This window comes from Podospora bellae-mahoneyi (genome assembly GCF_035222275.1).
Source record: "Podospora bellae-mahoneyi strain CBS 112042 chromosome 1 map unlocalized CBS112042p_1, whole genome shotgun sequence".
Classification (NCBI taxonomy): domain Eukaryota; kingdom Fungi; phylum Ascomycota; class Sordariomycetes; order Sordariales; family Podosporaceae; genus Podospora; species Podospora bellae-mahoneyi.
Genome location: NW_026946359.1, coordinates 6,317,247 through 6,333,861, shown reverse-complemented (window position 1 = coordinate 6,333,861; position 16,615 = coordinate 6,317,247). Strand labels below are relative to the sequence as shown.

The following is a 16,615-nucleotide window of genomic DNA, read 5'->3' as shown; positions in this document are numbered from 1 at the left end:
TCTTCCAATGGCCCAGTGGCGTTTTCCCCTCGAGACCGAGGTTGGTATCAAATCGTGACACCTGTGTGAGCTGTTGGGGATTGTGGGTGAAGTTCCCGATCACAAAGGCACAAATGCCCGCTCTCTGCTGTGTCAAAGGAGGAGCCAAAATCCGAGGATTTGTCAGGCACTTGTTCGAGTCCATGAATAGTTGAGCCTGAAGATCGCAGATGGGACACATGATAGGCTGGCGCTCTATGCCGGGCTCTCATGGATATGGCCCTGGATCGTGTGATATCTGTGTGAAAAAGAAATGACTGCATTTGAAATTAGCACGGCGTGGTCATCTCGTCAACAGCAGAATTGATCCGCTGTAGGAGCCCTGATGAAGGCTGCCCCTGAGCATTCCTTGATCAGGGGAGACATACCTGACAAGCACAGCCATGGCAATGTGTTTGGCGACGATCTGCCGTCCACGCGCGGAGATCAAAGCTATCGAGTGCGCTGTTGGAAAGCACATGGCTTTTGTGAGTTTCTGGTGGGCGGTTTGCCGCCATTGAAGATGGCCGCCGAGTTGGCCGCACCTTGGGTGCAGCCACAGTCATCACTGCCAAAAGCCCTCAGGTAGGGCCCGACATCACTTGCTCTGGAAGGCAGACAGCAAACAGATGTTGCCGTGAGGACTTTGTATATTTTGCGCATCGGGGTGTGTTAGTCAGAGGTCGGATGATAGGGCGGTGAAGTGATGTGGAACTGGAGGCTGACAACGTCACTTGTGGGATCAACCTGGCAGGCGCCCCCCGGGAGTTGACTGCGGGAAGAAGGAGCAACGGTCAGACTGCAGCCCTCCTTCTGAGGTAGGAACTCGGGAGCGGGAAGGACCCAGTGCGTGCCTCCTGCCTCTAGTTCGTCTGACTGACGGCCAACTGCCCATTTCTTCCAACTGGACTGATTGGGAAGGAGGCACCTTGATTTGCATAGCGCCAATGTGGAAGTGAAGAAGAGCTGTAACCTTTGCCGATGCACACTCAACGGTGCTTGTTACATTGATCATATTTCTGCTTAATAAAATGGGTATAGTAATTGGCCAAAGAAGGCTCGTAACCTGCGCCATCACAGGTCCTCAAATAACACACATCAAATCCCCCCTTTGTTGCCGGTTCCCTTTTCTGGAGCAAGCTGCCGAACTCCCAGTCTTCTACACCTATAAGTTCGGCATCGTTTTCGCCATCCCCTAGTATATGCGACCCCCTGAGAAGCACTCTTCACTGTCCCCTAATTCTAGAAAAACCCACCGAAAAAAAAAAAAAAAAAAAGGCATAATGTACCAGAGAAGAAGTGTATAGAGAAAAGATAAAATGTCCAGAAGAAAAGAACCAAAATTCCCTCCCAAAATCTCGCCATGCAAAAGGGATGTGTACAGAAATCAGAATAGAAATTGTAGTCGAAACGCAAATCCAGAAACACCTGCAGCCCGCTGGAGCTCAGTTGCTGCTCTTCTTCTTGCACTTGTCGTGTGCCAGATGCCCATTTCTCGCCGTGGTTCGTGTGAATTCTGCGCCGCAGTTGGGACACGTCGCCTTCGTGGCCTGTCCTGACTTTTCACGCTGGTGCCGGAGAAGGTTGCTGAAGGTAGAAAACTGGCGACCGTTGCATCCGTGCTCCCAACACTGTGGCTTTGGTCGGCTGTGTACCACTCGTACCTGTCCGCTCGTTTCTTGAGGTCCTGGGCCCATCACGGGTGGAACTGAGTACATGCCAAGATTCGGGTCTCCCATGACTGGTCTGCTGCTGAGGAAGGTGTCAGTAACCGCCCGATTGTTTCCCGGGTTGGAAACATACCCATAGTGCGATGGTAGACTCGGGGCCGGAGATGGCTGGTAGCTGTAGCCTGGCATGTACGACTGTGGCGGGTAGGGACTCGGGAACATGTTTGTCTGGCTTTGATCTGGAAGGGGAGGCGAGAAGGGCGGCAAATAATGTGACGTTGTAGGTTCGGCCATGAGCGACATTTGAGATGGCGCGGTGGTATAGATCGGCATCGTGGAGGAGCCTGTCGTCAAGTCGGCCAGCGCTACTGGAGGTGAGTACACCGATTCGGAGCCACTTCCCGCCCTTCGCCCGCGAGCGTGCATCTTCGAACTGTGTCGGGCCTGGTCTCGTTGGCGTTTTAGTTCCCTCTGTTCCGGCGTGAGTGTGTTTCTTGGCGGGCTGCCCGTGATCGAGCGTGATCCGCTGGGCGGTGATAAACTGGCTTCTGATCCGTAGTGGTGGCTCATGTCAGGCGGCAAAAGACCGCTTCCAGAGTCCAATACTGTTGCTGCTGGTGAGCATGCATTGTCCGTCCAGCATGATAGGGAGGCTGACGCACCTGGCCAAGTGAAAGAAGATCTGCTTCCCATGCTGAATCCTGGATCGTATGATACGGCAACGGCGCTGGATGGGTGTCAGTCACGATCCTTTCTGCAACTCTCTAACTGGCGTGCGTAGTACCTCATGCTTTCCGGCTCGATCGATGCCAGCGGCGATGACGTCGAAGCCGTTTCCCCGTGGTCTGGTGCAGGTTCCAGTCGTAACAGTGGTGTGCCGTGGACTGATGCGTGTTCCGCTTCGAACCACTCAGTGTCCGAGGGTAGGTGTGCAAAGTGTTGTTGATGTGGAGAGATGGAGCTGGAAAGATAGGTGGGCGGGTGGGACAGGCTCGGACTTAAGTATACGGGTGAGGCCAGGCGCCTCGAGGATGGTGGTCTGCTGCTGCTGGTATAGGAACCGGTTTCCAGGGACGGAGACTCGGCAAGCTGCAAGTTCTGAAAGAGCCCTTCTGTTGTAGACACCCCGCTACCGGCTCTCGATCTGGCGTTGTGTGAGTAAGTGTTGTCGAAGTCTTGGTCTGAATAGGAGGAGTCCATCTTGTATGGAGAAACGAGACTGGGGGGAAAAGAAGACACACTAAGAAAACAAAAAGGAACTCGAGTGGAAGACCACCTACGTTTGTCAGTAATGGTATGGATCTGCCGCTATAAAGTTGACGGCAAAAAGGCACTCGTCGACTTATATGAGGATGTCAACGGAACGTGTGAGGTCTGGCGTCGGGTCTCTGGCCCGTGAAGCGATCAGGTAGCAAGATTTCGAACAAAGCTTGTCAATCTATCTTTGGGGTAGCTTGAAGCTTTTTCGATGGCAATGGCCCTCAGCCTCAAAGGTCTTGGAGCATGGGGCCGGGGAGGCTAGGCTTATAACGTGGAGAGAGGCAGTACCCATCCCCACACATACCCTGCTTGGGGTACTGCTGTACATGGCGGTTGCACCTTGCTCCTGAGGTATCCATACATCGAGCACCCAGAGCGAGTTTGGGCCGGCAAGGAATCCGCACCCCAAGTGGGCAGCGGGTATACATGGGTTCAACAAGCCTGACAGGGAGAAAGGCCGGGAACGACAGAGAGAGCGAGGCACGTTCCAGGGGTCGGGGTAAGGGGTTCTGGCAAGGGCCACTGAACGGCGGGAGACAGGGTGGGTGTGGGTGGTGGTGTGGATCTAGAACAGTACCTCGATACAAACAAGATGCATAAAAAGAGCGCGGGAAAACAAGCCCTACAATGGAAGAGACAACCAAAAAGAGACTAGCTTGGAGAAATATGCTAAATTGACTGCTTGTCAAGTTGACGAGTCAGCGACCCTACTGGGGCAATGACAGCATTGCGTACACTGTGTAGGTATGGGGAAGGTCTCTTCCGCAGGTGGTAGCGTGCCCGTGTGCTTGACAGTTGGTCAAGATGTACGTCCTCCCCCTGAAGACCAAACATTGGAAAGAGTCTCCTCCTTCAGAATCTCGCTCCCACATGGAATGAAGATGGCCGAGCATAGAGAAGAAGGGGGGAGAGGAAACAAGAGACTGAGAACGGACTGAGCGATCAAGTGGCGCAGAAGTGAAACGGTCATGTCATGGCCCCCAGGCTCCAGCGTTTCCATCTCTGTCCGTGAATGCCCGGTTCAGGTGCCAGCAGAAGATTATGGGAAGCTGTGCCGCGCGGTGCTATGAGAAACAGCATGCTCTTAGGTGAAAAGAAGGTGTATGTGCCGTGCCCAGACAGGACTGCCCAGCAATGTCGCGGGAGAGGTGGCATGGGATGTTGAAGATGTTCCTCTGAGTGGTGCAACTGCACTCTTATCCAAGACAATGCTGCACAATGACCACATGCCTATGATCAAGGTGACGGTGACCATACAGGTTGTCCCAGGAGTGTATCTGCGGCGTCCGGCGGAATCAATCAGACCAAAGAAGCAAACGCCGGTTCCCGCCATACGCAGCTGGCGTCTGTTCGAGTTGATTTGTGCGGGTTTGACTTGGACGTTTCACGGCGCCAGACCCAAATACCGCCACGGTGAAGAGTTCGGAGGGTTTGGTGGGCATGACGGCAGACGAGCGAGGAGAAAGGGATCTCGCAGAACTCCCAGAGACGACGTTATTCATGTAGCGGGGCAGGATCAGTATTGTCAGCGGGGAGAGCCAACGGGTCAAATTGCCTCATTGAGAGACATGGGGAGTCTGGAAAGATCCACTCCTGCAGAAGACTCAAAGTCCCTCGCCGGGAGGACAAAAAGACAGGCAAAATACCTGTGGAAAGATGCGGCAGCGATGTGAAGGGTTCAGGCGAAGTTGCCATAAGCACATGTTTTCGTGGTCTCCGAGAGAAATGCCTGCCGGCGGCTCATGACCGGCGTATCCTGAGGGGAGACTTGTGAACAAGCTGTCAGCAGGGGAATGATTTCTTTGGTGTGGGCGACCACCTCGAGGTTGTGGCAGAGGGAGATGAAGTCGTGTTGAAGGATCCTGAACCCTGTCCCGACGCACTGGGTCAAGTTGGTGATTCCGTTTCGAAGAACCCCATCGTGCATAGCGTATACCGGTCAAAACGGGCGTGCACGGGCCATCCATCGCGGCAAACCGGCGAACATTAAACGATTGACGAGCGGTTGTCTCGCATGTCCCGACCCAGCAGGGGTTGCACTGGACAGTAGGCGCAGCTTAGGCCACCACTTTCACAAGGCTTTCCAGCTCCGGGGCACTGGAAGTCCTAAAATGATACTCTTGCTGTTACATCTGGGGGAATTTGTCCTGCAAACATCGCCCGACAGGCGCCTCTGTGCAACTCCCAAGGTCTTGCTGCTGTCACGGCGAACGACAAGCGATCCAACCTCAAAAGTCCCCCGTCGGACTTTTGCGCCAAGACATGTCATCTACGCCGCTGGCTCGAGGTCTTCCCGCATTGTCTTCGATTTGTTCTCGAAGCCCGTGAGCCCTTGCGGCGCTGGCACAGCTGTTCCCAACACTGCTCATGCGCGGCGCTTGTTTGCTTAGATGAGGGAGGGAAGGAGAGTGTTTGACGTTCTCGCGACCGCCGAAAGGCTATTTGATATTGAAACAAAAAGCCGGGCGGCCGGAGCCCCGGACACTTCGGCGATCACAACGACGCGCACGGCGATAGTTCTCGGGAGACCCCACTTCTTCCCAGCGGCGCTCGTTCTTTGGTGGAATACCTAAATCACCGTCACTTACACAACCACGTCTATATTAAAACGTAATTTTCTCAACCACCACTTCCTCAAATCCTCTCATCTTTTGAACACTGCTGTTTTAGTACTTTTGAAACATATAAGAATTTTGGTAGAATTTTATGGCTGTCTTTGAGTGAGAATGGTGTGTATGAAAGGCTGCTAATTGTATAGTGTCTTCGGTTTTTTGTGGCCAGGGAGAATACGAAGAAACCCAGCTCGGTCGACATCTACACTAGTGCACTCACCTGCCAAACTCGGGAAGAGAATGGAGTCCAATAGTCTGCTCCAAGACTCTCGTAAGTGGGCAAACCAATCGAAATCAAGCTGACAGTGCAGTATGCCCTGTCCCAGGAGATGCAAGTGCAATCGGTCTATAATGCAGTCTGACAGCGTACCTGGTGCCCAATCATGCCAAGAATGCATAGGTCTGGTCTCCTATTTCATGACTACTTCCGTCTCATGCTCTCGCAAGTCCGTGCCAAGCTTGCCTGCCCACACAAGTTAAGCATCATCCACAGCGGGATTGACTCCAGACAAGTTCTAGCGTGAACCCGTGAAGGTGCCTGAGATCTTTGGGGTCCGTCCTCTGGATGTTGGCACTAGACTTTTACATACATCTCAGTCATGCCAGCCATACATACTGTAGCCTGAGTGGCCAAGCTAGAGTCCCTCCCCCCTAAGTACATGCTGATATCCTCGATATCTGCATGCAAGATGCCTTTTTTGAACATCCCATTGCATTGAAGAAGGTATTCCAGTCTCGGTATCTGATTCGACAACACCACCCCTCTTCACCTGCAGATGCTAAGCCTGGAGTGAGGGGCAGCATTGTTGTGGAGACCACGAACCCCCGCGCAATCGACACGGCCGTTAAGTTTAGCCACATTTTATTCTGTTGCCTGGGCTAGTCCCCAACTTCATCGCCTGTTATTGCCCCGTATCGGAAACCGATCTCTTGAAATCGGACTTTGATCGCGGCTCGCGCCCATCTAGCTCCCAGTTACGCTGCGTAAGAACTCAAATTTCGGGATCGTGATGGCGCAGCCGTTTCAACGACATTAGAAGCTTGTCTAGACCCTGAAGAGCGCGAGGAGCAGCCAACAACCAGAATCTCCATGTTAAGTACAGACATTCGGGTGCCTGTACCATTTCACAGCCTACCCAACACACCCATAGATAGACATGTCAGCCCGGTTCAGTTATCAAGCTATCTTTCACAGACCTCAGCAACCCAACCGTGAAAGTGGCAGAGTTGGCTGCATTCTGGCGGCTAGCATTCCCAATCACGGAGACTCCTGTCAGCCACAGAAACCGAAGTCACACTTCTAGCCGCCGTCCGCGCATATGAATGCAGTTCCCAATGCCGACGCTCGAATCAAACGTGGTCTATCTCCGGCGCCGGTAGCGTAGCCAGAAGGACTATCGAAATGGTGGGTGGTGTTGTCCTTCCCGAAGATCACCCAAACATCATCCATCTGCACCATTTCCATACCAGTTTTGCGGGGGCGTGAGATGTTAAAGTCCCAAACATCAAAAGTGACAACAGGTGCCTGGGGGCCGAAGTGGCTGTCGGGATATGCACTTTTGAACCCAAATCTTCCGATTGGATTGGCCAACATTCGGGTCAGCCGTGCTGCCCGCGATCGAGGATTTTCCTGTTGAGGACTGGCATACAGGCACTGGTTACACCAACAGTACCAACAGCAACGGGCAAGCCGCCGCCCACGCAGCTAACAGTCAGTCGTAGGAACACACTTAAAGCGGGGTGCCGTCCTGGCATGGCTATGTCGCGATAAATAGGACAGTCCTCAACACCCCGCTTTAGATGTTCCAACAGGTATCACAACAGAAGCCCTATTACAACCACATGACAGGAACGCTGAAATCGCACGCCGTGGGTTCCGTCGTTGGACCTCAAGGGCACAGCAACACTCATGACATATGCCCTTGGTTCTCCTCATCACTGCCCACCACCCGGTGCCTCACTCGTGCCGTTGGAGAGACGGGTGGGCAGTCAGCAGGTGTCTGTCATTACAACTTCATCCCCGCATCCACCGCGATTGCTCGTACATCCCGCATCGTTTGTTCAGAAGCACCCCGCGATCTATGTGACTGGGTATGCAGTCTCTCCACTGAGGGCTTTTTTTCCACTTGTCAGTGTAGCGTTCACCCTGTCAGCTTCACCGACTCTTTACGTTTGCGGCGGCTTGCTTGCAGAGTGCCTACAGTAGATTTGAATACGCCAGGCAATCTATTTGCCCGAATGATCATCTCACATAACAGGGGGCGCTGCCTCAGTGATATTCCACCCGGGCTGATCATCTTCTGCTCAAGCTGAGGTTCACAAGTACTCCAGCCCAACGTCCATGTGATAAGGGCGGTGAGAAGGCGATGGTGCTTATCTACTACGGAGTCATTCTGGGTCAGCATGCAGTCAGCGAGTCAAATAACAGGTACCGTCTTGCAGCAGCTGCGCGGTCTGATGGTTCTGCACATCGAGGTCAGAAGTTCAGTGAACGAACGAGTTGATCCATCAGCCCTGTAGGGCGGCGGGCTTGTGCGTCAGTGGCTGAAAGGGCGTTTCTTCAAGGCTGGAACCACTGCGTGTGGCTTGTGACAACCAATTCGGACAAACGGCGGCCGGCAGCAAAAGTGTTGGACCGAGAAACGGTGAGAACGACAGTTACACCGGTCAGATTCGAATCTCGCAAACACACACAACGTGCCACCGGCTTACCCAGTTCCGCGCGCTCCACAACAGATGCCAGATGGGTTCACAACAACTGCTGTTGGTCGTACAATAACCACTCGCTATGAACCAACCCGCCCACAGTTGGGCCAGAGTGCCAGACGCCACACTCGCGAGCATGAGGAATCACCTGGGATGACACGTGTGTGGAGTAGGTGATCACTAGGTATATCCGGTATGTTTTCCGACTGTTTCTTCAAAAAGCCGTCCGTCCTCTAACCTGGTCGAGCTTTCGCAGCCATCTGACCCTGACCCAACATGGGGAATCTTTGCTAATCCGAAACCCGGACACCGCCAGAGAGGCACAGCTAGTCGGCCATGCCATCGAGCTGCCTTTTCGGGGCCTGGCGCTGGAACCTTAGTTGCAGTTGGAAACTATACATTCTCAAATCACGATATTCGCCCATATGGCCCAGCGAAGCTTGAGCTCTACCGTATCCGACTAGTAACTGCAACTCGTTTCGAAAGCGACCCAAAGTCCGAGGTCTCCACGCGATGACACTCATCCATCAGCGATTGGAAATCGATACCCGAGGCTTTGCAAGCAACCAACCACTGGCTCTTGTTGCACCTTCGCCGGCTTCCAAATCCAGAAACCCGATGGTGCCAGCCTTCGGTCGTTCACCAGCAGTTTGTCAGGGTCTGCAACCAAAAAACTCACAAGGCCACCATCAGCCCTATCAGGCAATATGGCTCTGTTTCGGGTGTGGCTCGAGCTGGCTCATTGTGCATCAGCCCCATCACTCGGCGGCCGGAAGACACGCTGTGGCGTTCAACCGCCATAACGACACGGCGCTGCCTGTTTCGCTCGGACTTGCACGAAAGTCCCATCCCTGAAGCCAATGTTGCCATCATGATCGCCCCGGCTTCTTCAGTGATACAGTTGTTATTACACTTGTAAGATTTGGTTAGACGATGAAGCCTCTGCATCATCTCGCCTATCGCCCTCAGTTTTCCCTGCCTCTGGGCCTGACTAGACTACCCACGGAAGCTACAAGGTGGCACTGGGTGACTTCTTGAAGTGTATAGTCGTTCGTCATTACTTGATATATTCTTGGCTCATCTGGATATTGCGTCTTTCTAGAAGCAGAGCGCCTGGCGTCAGAACTGTAACCGCTGCTGACATAATGACCTTGATGTGATGGTGGCGCTGAAGGATTCGCAAATATGCGCCTGGCGTAGTTGGTACCGACCAAGACAAGCGTTTTAGCGGTCGAAGATGCGAAACATGAAGGGGAGGCGGCGTGGGACTTCTTCCAGAAGCTCGAAATTCTTCTGTTGCTATGGTTGTGGCAGTCGGACGGAACAGACGGAAGGGATATCATCACATCACATCGCATCCGACCTTGATATCCAGGGCGTCCGAGCGGTGACCCTGATGATAGCACGCTCTCTTCTAGGAAGATATGCTCCGCTCGCCAGTGGCCCCAGTACGGAGTACAGCAGTAGCCAAGTTTGCTGCAAGGACGGAATATCCAAGCCATCTGTCAGAATCTCATGCTCCTCTAGACGCATGGAACCCGGCACTCCACGCCCGTTTCCCCGAAGTTTATAGGTACCTTATCTCGACCGGGGAAGCAAGAGCGGGCATCACGGAAGAAGGGGAAAGGGGAGGCAGTTCTACAGGCTGGTGTTTTGTCGGAGATGGCTCCGGTACACGCCAGCCAGCTCGGGCTCCCCTGTCTCCCTAACTCTATCTATTTCCTACCTTAGCACATGGAAACTATCAAAGCACCCACATACGAAGTCGTCTCTCCTCATTCGCCAGCCCGAAGACGCTCTGTGCCACTGACTACGACCCCGTCCTTCATGAAGCCCCCCCTGCATAGAGACTGTGGGGGGAAGGAGCGTACCATTGTCCGTTGTTGTCAAAGTTCTTTGATCCTACCGGACGGATAGGGAGCGCAGAGCCAAGGCTTCCTTACCGGTGAACAAATTGGGGAACCTTGTCATCGTGGGGAGCAGCGGCGGCCGGAGGAGGAGGGTTAGGAGTAGGGTACCTTGATGGTTGTGTCTCGGGCGGGAGAGTGGCTGACTATGACTGGACATTCCAAACCCTGAGGGGTTGCGAAAGGGCCTTTCAACCCGCCCGGAGGACCTGTCAACAATCTTGGTGGCAGAACAATTTCCACCGCTGAGTAACCACATCGTGGTGGTTTATATCCCGTCAAGCAGAACATTTCTAAACGACGCGGTGTGGGTAAGGGATTTGCGCAGCTCGATACCCACAACCCATCCACTCACTCAGTTTTGTCACTGCCAACAAGCAAAAAATAACACGGTACACGACTCAACTTCCTTGATTTTAGTGACTACTGTAATGCAGTTCCACCACCGCCCCCTTTCCCCCCATGATTCCACCAGCCAGCCGGACCAACCGGAACAGAAGGCTTTACGAAGCTGTCCGCTTGCTGCCCATGTTATGCTTGGGTGAAACTCTAACAAGGGATGTCGATGATGTCGACAGAGAGGAAAATAACACGCGCCGCAGATAACTTGTCATGATGCAACTGCAACTCCTTGCATTGGGAGGCTTGAAATGCTGCCGAGATGAACGCCGTGGGAGGAGGAGGAGACGTGCGTCGCGGTGTTGCTTTTTTGGCGCGGTTGTTTCGAGATTGGGTGGTGTAGGGGGTTAAGGTAAGGGGATGGATCCTTCCCGATGGAAAGGAGCTGTGCCTCTTCCTTCTCCTGGAGTAGGTCGCCGACGACGACGACGACTACCACTAACATCACTGTGAAGGGGAAGGAGTCGGGGGGATTTGGTTAGAGAGTAGAGAGAGAGAGAGAGAGAGAGAGAGAGAGAGAGAGAGAGAGAGAGAAGGAGAAGAGAGAGAGAGAGAGAAGGAGAAAGAGAGAGAGAGAGGTGGGAGAAAGGGCATGCGGGAGAGAGGCCAGACAAGCTTCTTGCAATGTGCCGCCGCCACGAAGCTGTGGGAGAGTGGTTTGCTGGAGCTCTTAGCTGTCAAAGCATCACGAGTACGAGCGCGCTTGAGACTGGACGTCAACAACATCAACAACAACAGACCAAATTAGATATCGGATAGAGCTAGCAAGCCTTCCCAAGTGCAATTTCTACCTGCCCCTACCAAGCCATCTTCACAGCCGCCGCCGACACCGACGGACAGCTTTCGGTCCCGACAGCAGGGTAGATCATATCATTATTGAGATCAAAAACTCCACTTAACTATCTATCTACCACCCCCCGTCCCCCCCGGGCCCAGACGCGCGGCTGTAGTCGGAACTTTTGGCCTTGATTTCTTGTCGGTGTTGAGGCGAAGCCTCCATGTATCTGGTCACTAACCTATGTGATAGCATCTGCTATCATGCAGGGAGATCGCTATTATAAACACAACACGCCACTTTCAAGCAAAAGAAAAACGTGGCGAACCAGTGGTTTCTCAAACAATCTAGAAGCCTAATTTTTTTTCGAAGCAACGAGGTCTGAATTAACATGGCCGGATTAAAATCCGACCCTTTTTCTTGACCAGGGGGGGGTGTTGGCTGTAAGTTGCAGACTTGGATCGGGTGGCCAGCCGGCCGGGCTTGGGTTGGGCCCTGACAGGTACCAGCAAGTTTTTCTGTGTTCTTGACAGCAGTATAGGTATCTGCTTTCTGGGTTGACGGGGGAGAGGCAACGGTGGGATGGAACGTCGAAATACCGCATGGCGAGCTGGCTGGCTTCCCTGGTTGTGTGGTATGCAGTTTATGTGTTTTCTCTCATGTTCAGGGATTGTGATGGTGATTATTCAGAGGCAAAAGATTCCCCGATATCTCCATGAGCTTAGGTAGCTTCCAACTACTTCAACAGGTCAGCCCATACACCTATTCATCTCGATAACACACGGCAAGGATTCCTCAAACGGTTGGGAAAGTTAACGGCCATCGGAAAGGACCCGAGGAGAAGGGGGTGAGCCGTACCAGGGAGGCGAGCTGCAAGGTGAACTTGAACTTGAGAGGCGAGACTGGAAACCTTGTCGCCAGACTTGAGGGGTGGTGGTGGTCAATTTCCCTTCTGGAAGCGAAATGCCGAGCACTCTCTCACTCACTCTCTCTCTCTCTCTCTCTCTCTCTCCCACGGGAGGATTTGTGGGAAAGCGGGAAGGGAATGCGGTGAGTCGGTATGGGGTAGTAGTCGTGTAGGTACATGCGGTATCATTCAGGCGTTTTTCTACGCCGCCTCCTTTGTGCTTTGTCTCCTGCCTTTGTAGGGCTGGTGCTGCTTCATGTTGCCTTGGAGATGTGTTTGTTGGATAGAGATGGTGAGTATTGTGCTGCCGGGTGATGTACAGCGTGACGCGGTTGTATCATGAGGAGGCTATAATAAGGTTCATGGGTATTATGGTAAGGGGCTCTTGTTAGCCCCGATGGAGAGGGTGTAGCGCCGAGGGGGGAGGTGAGGATGGATTTGTTTGTTAGGGAGGGTTGGGGAAGATGATATGTAGGTATGCATCTATCAGAGAATACGTCTCAATATAGGTATCACTGGTGATATGAGAGCGGTGTATAGTATGAATGACGATAGTAGTGTGCCTGTTTCCCTGTTGGGTTTCAAAGTGGTATCTAGATAATTCCATGATGGCATTCAATGATGATCACTTGGCCCAGTTTGCAAAGTTCTGCCCTCCTCGCCGTAACGACGTCAACACGCGACACGACATCAAAATTAGTGGCCCGAAGCTAGTCTACACTCTCTCAATAGAATTTAGTTTCCCAGATAGCCTATTCTGGAGATTCAAGACTCGAGTTGAATTTCACAAGGTCAGTTTTCACAGACCATCACCATCACCATCACTGTGTATGACACACACAACCACACCCAACAACCCCGACCACCGGAGGGGGCCATACGTAACCTCTATGTTTGCCTAAACATCCCATCTTTCCTACCATCTCAATCTCAAACCTCCCATTGCTCTAGATTTGTCATCCCGTCACACATACTCCCCCCCCTTTCCACCAAACCATGCGGCGTACACAATTTCCAACAAAAGCACACACAGGAAGCCAAAGCAAATCTCCAAGCGCCCGGTGTTTCAGGGCATAACCTAAATAGAACAGCACATTCACTCACAAAACCAAGTTGGTAGCACGAGACATGTCCCTCGCCGGCGTGTGTGTGGGAGAGCCCTCCTCAAACGTGGGGGTGCCTGTTCTCAACCTCAGAAGTCCCTACCAAGCCCAGGGGCTTACCCCTCCAACTCATCCCACCGCCCGAGAGAGCAGGGCGAAGAGAGACCATGGCTAAGGTAGACTCAAGAGGCAACAATAGCCTCCCCTTGCCTTGCCAGTGTTGAAACCTGGCAATAGTCTGGCCGGATGGCAACCACCTCCCCCCTTTTCAGCCCCCTCAGCTACAGACAAACATTCTCCCCAAACATTCATTACCTGACCCAAAACCGCTTTTAAAACACTGCCTCCACCCCGGGTTGTCTTGAGATTGTGCTCGCCCTTCAGGGGGATGTTCTAACTAGCGGCTTGGAGAACAGCAAGACCCGGGTCAGTATCGTGAACCGTGAGGTAGCTACACACTGCTCAATAGATATAGTTTGTGAAGCAGAAAGCGAAGTAGTGACCGCGATGTTTAAGTTTACTCCTCAAGATTGACGGCTACCTTCCAACTGATAATCAAGAACACGTAACTGCAGTCGTTCAAAGTGAGTAGTGCGATGTAATGTGCATTGATTCTGCCTTGGTGTGATATACTGAAAGAGGTTCATGACGCCCACGTAGTATCTCGTTTAGAGCAACACAACAACTGCTTCTGTCATGACTCACCAAGAAGCCTAGTGAGAAAAGGAAAATAAAGTATTGTTGGTGATGGGTAAATGCTGACATCTAACAATACTCATTAAAAAGAAAAAGAAAAAGAAAAAGAAAAAAAAAAAGAAAAAAAAAAGACAAAAGGGTCTGGAGGATACATGATGAGGCCCATATAGACTAGCCTGTGGTGAGAGATTATACTTTCCTTCTCGCCGGAGTTGGTGATCGTCAAAGATCAAGGTCTGACTCTTTGGGGACTGAACATACCTTAGGTAGGCATGAGGGCATTTGAGTATCAAACCATTTTAAATTGTCTATTCACTTTCTTATTTTTACTTCACTGGCATCGATTTGGAATGGAAACCAGTCTCACTAAGAAACCTTCAAAGGGCATCTGTCTCAACTCAGCCCAGCGGCTCTCAAGGCCTTCTGTCAACACACACAGGCACATGTCACAACAACATCAGGGGCAACCCACAGAAACGTCAGTCACCTTGGTTAAGCAGTTTAATCCTTTCTCTTGGTACCCAGGGTGAACAACTAGATAAGGTAGGTAGGTAAACTCCCGCCCGTCTTCAGTATTCAGCAGAGCCTGCCGAACAATGACAGAAAGAAACAAGGCTCGTAAAAAGATCTCACCATCATCACCAAAAAACCGAATCCCAGTCCAAAGTGTGCACACACCATACACGACATAAAAAAAAAGCGACCGAATGCCAGCTTGAATACTCCATATCCCATGATTACGTAGTGAGGTAAGCAAAAACGAGAAAAAACAACAACAACCATCGACAGCTATACACACAGCCCGCCCACCCGTCCGTCCATCATCACCCAGAAACCCAGGCCACAGTAACCAACACCACACCCCCCCTATACACCCCACATTGCCCCTATCCAACGTCCCTCTCAACCTTCACACATCATCCCTACTGAATAGTCCCCTGCCTCAGCTCCTCCGAATCAGGCACCACATCCTCAATCGAGTGCTCCCTCTGCCTCAGCCCCTGCTTCTCCCCCACCATCGGCCCCGTCGCCACACTGCTAGTCCCCTTACCCCCAGCAGGAACAGCAGCCTTCTCCTTCTTCGCCGGCTCAAACCTCTTCTTCACCGCAGAAATCATCTTGAAATACCAATACCAGTTCAGCGTGTTCAGCGTCAGATTGCTCGCCACGTACGTGACCGCCAACCAAACCGGCACCGGCCCCGCATCCTTGGCAAAATGCATCAAATTCTTGTCCACCCCAGAAGCCTTCTCAAACGCGGCAGCAATGTAACCCGCATCGGGGCCCCTCTGCACAGCCTTCCACATGTCAACATACACAACAGCGGATTGGTACGTTCCCCAGACGAGTCTGCAGCAGAAGAAGACGACCAAAAGCGCGATCCCGTTGTAGAGCTGCGGCTTGGAACCGGTCATGTTCAGCTTGTCAAAGAACCAGTGGATGTTCAGGAACGGGGTGGAGAGCTCGTAGAGGATGAAGATGGAGGAGTAGTAGTTCAGATAGGGGCGCTAGTAGTTTCGTCAGTACACCGCACTGCATCAAAACAGGGGGCGAGAGAGAGGGAGCATCAAAACGTACGAATCCAAAAGTATATACCGCCAGCGCGCTCACCGCATGCGCCAGCAGCCCCAAACCAAAAATATCCAGATTCAACAGCGTGATTCCCAAGTCCCAGACGAAATATCCCGCTGCCAGAGCCTGGATCATGCCACTTGCTCCAGTGTACCCCCATACTCTCTGCTCCCAGTCGCTGTTGGCCCTCTCCTCGTCATAGTACATCGTCCATAGCGCCAGCCCGTTGATCAGGACTGACTGCGCGAGGGAAACGACATGGGCATCCCAGTTGGCCTTTCTGGCGCGGTGGTTCTTGGGGTAGTATTTCGAGAAGAAGGCGTTGGAGATGATGGGGGAGAGGATGGTGTGCACAAAGGTGTAGAAGGCGGCGGCGCCGAGGACTTCGTGGATGTGCAGAGGGAGAGTGGGGAGGTGAAGGGCGTCGGCGTAGGGTTGGATCCAGGCTGAGAGGGCCGGGATCGGGGCGATGGGGAAGGGGTCGCGCATGGTGGGCGGCTGTCTGAAGCAGGCGTTGCTGATGCTTTCTAGACGGGGGCGGTTTTGTCGATGGTGCTTGATGGAGTTATAGGGGTTGTGTCGATCGAAAACGAGGTGTATTCCGTTCGTAGGCACCAACCTCGACAAAGGGTTGGTGGTGGTTGGAAAAGAGAAGGCCAAATCAGGCGGCTGTTGCCGTTTGATAAAAGGGGTGGTGGTTATTGGTCACCAGGCACCCACACACCTCTCTACCTCCAGGCAGATGATGCAGCCTCTACACTTTGCAACCGCCTTCTTTCAGAAACAGTTCGAAGTGTAGTGTCGTCGGGATATCGTTGTTGCACCCGCAGTTGCTGTGTGATGTCTCCGTTCCGTTAACAACCAGCCATGTGCCCCGTTGTCATTCGCGTATGGATAATGGATAACTCGGAAGAGAGCTGTTGCAGCAAACCGTCGGTTGTCGTCGTTCATCAGCCTGTTCTGGACCACTCAAGTCCCTTTGAGGTGCGT

The 16,615-nt window shown here is 52.6% G+C and overlaps 2 protein-coding genes across 2 annotated transcripts; both read right to left on the bottom strand.

The window, feature by feature from the left end:
* Positions 1–985: 985 nt before the first annotated feature.
* QC761_118820 (uncharacterized protein) lies at positions 986–3,169 on the bottom strand. Its single transcript, XM_062875168.1, has 4 exons — positions 2,473–3,169; positions 2,351–2,415; positions 1,822–2,293; positions 986–1,770 (listed from the first exon to the last, which is right to left on the bottom strand). The coding sequence occupies exons 1-4, from the start codon at positions 2,886–2,888 to the stop codon at positions 1,464–1,466; spliced, it is 1,260 nt and encodes a 419-aa protein (XP_062738405.1). The 5' UTR covers positions 2,889–3,169; the 3' UTR covers positions 986–1,463.
* An 11,321-nt stretch (positions 3,170–14,490) lies between these two features.
* On the bottom strand, positions 14,491–16,338 carry QC761_118810 (uncharacterized protein). The gene is made up of 2 exons (XM_062875167.1): positions 15,632–16,338; positions 14,491–15,561 (listed from the first exon to the last, which is right to left on the bottom strand). The coding sequence occupies exons 1-2, from the start codon at positions 16,112–16,114 to the stop codon at positions 14,977–14,979; spliced, it is 1,068 nt and encodes a 355-aa protein (XP_062738404.1). The 5' UTR covers positions 16,115–16,338; the 3' UTR covers positions 14,491–14,976.
* Positions 16,339–16,615: the final 277 nt, after the last annotated feature.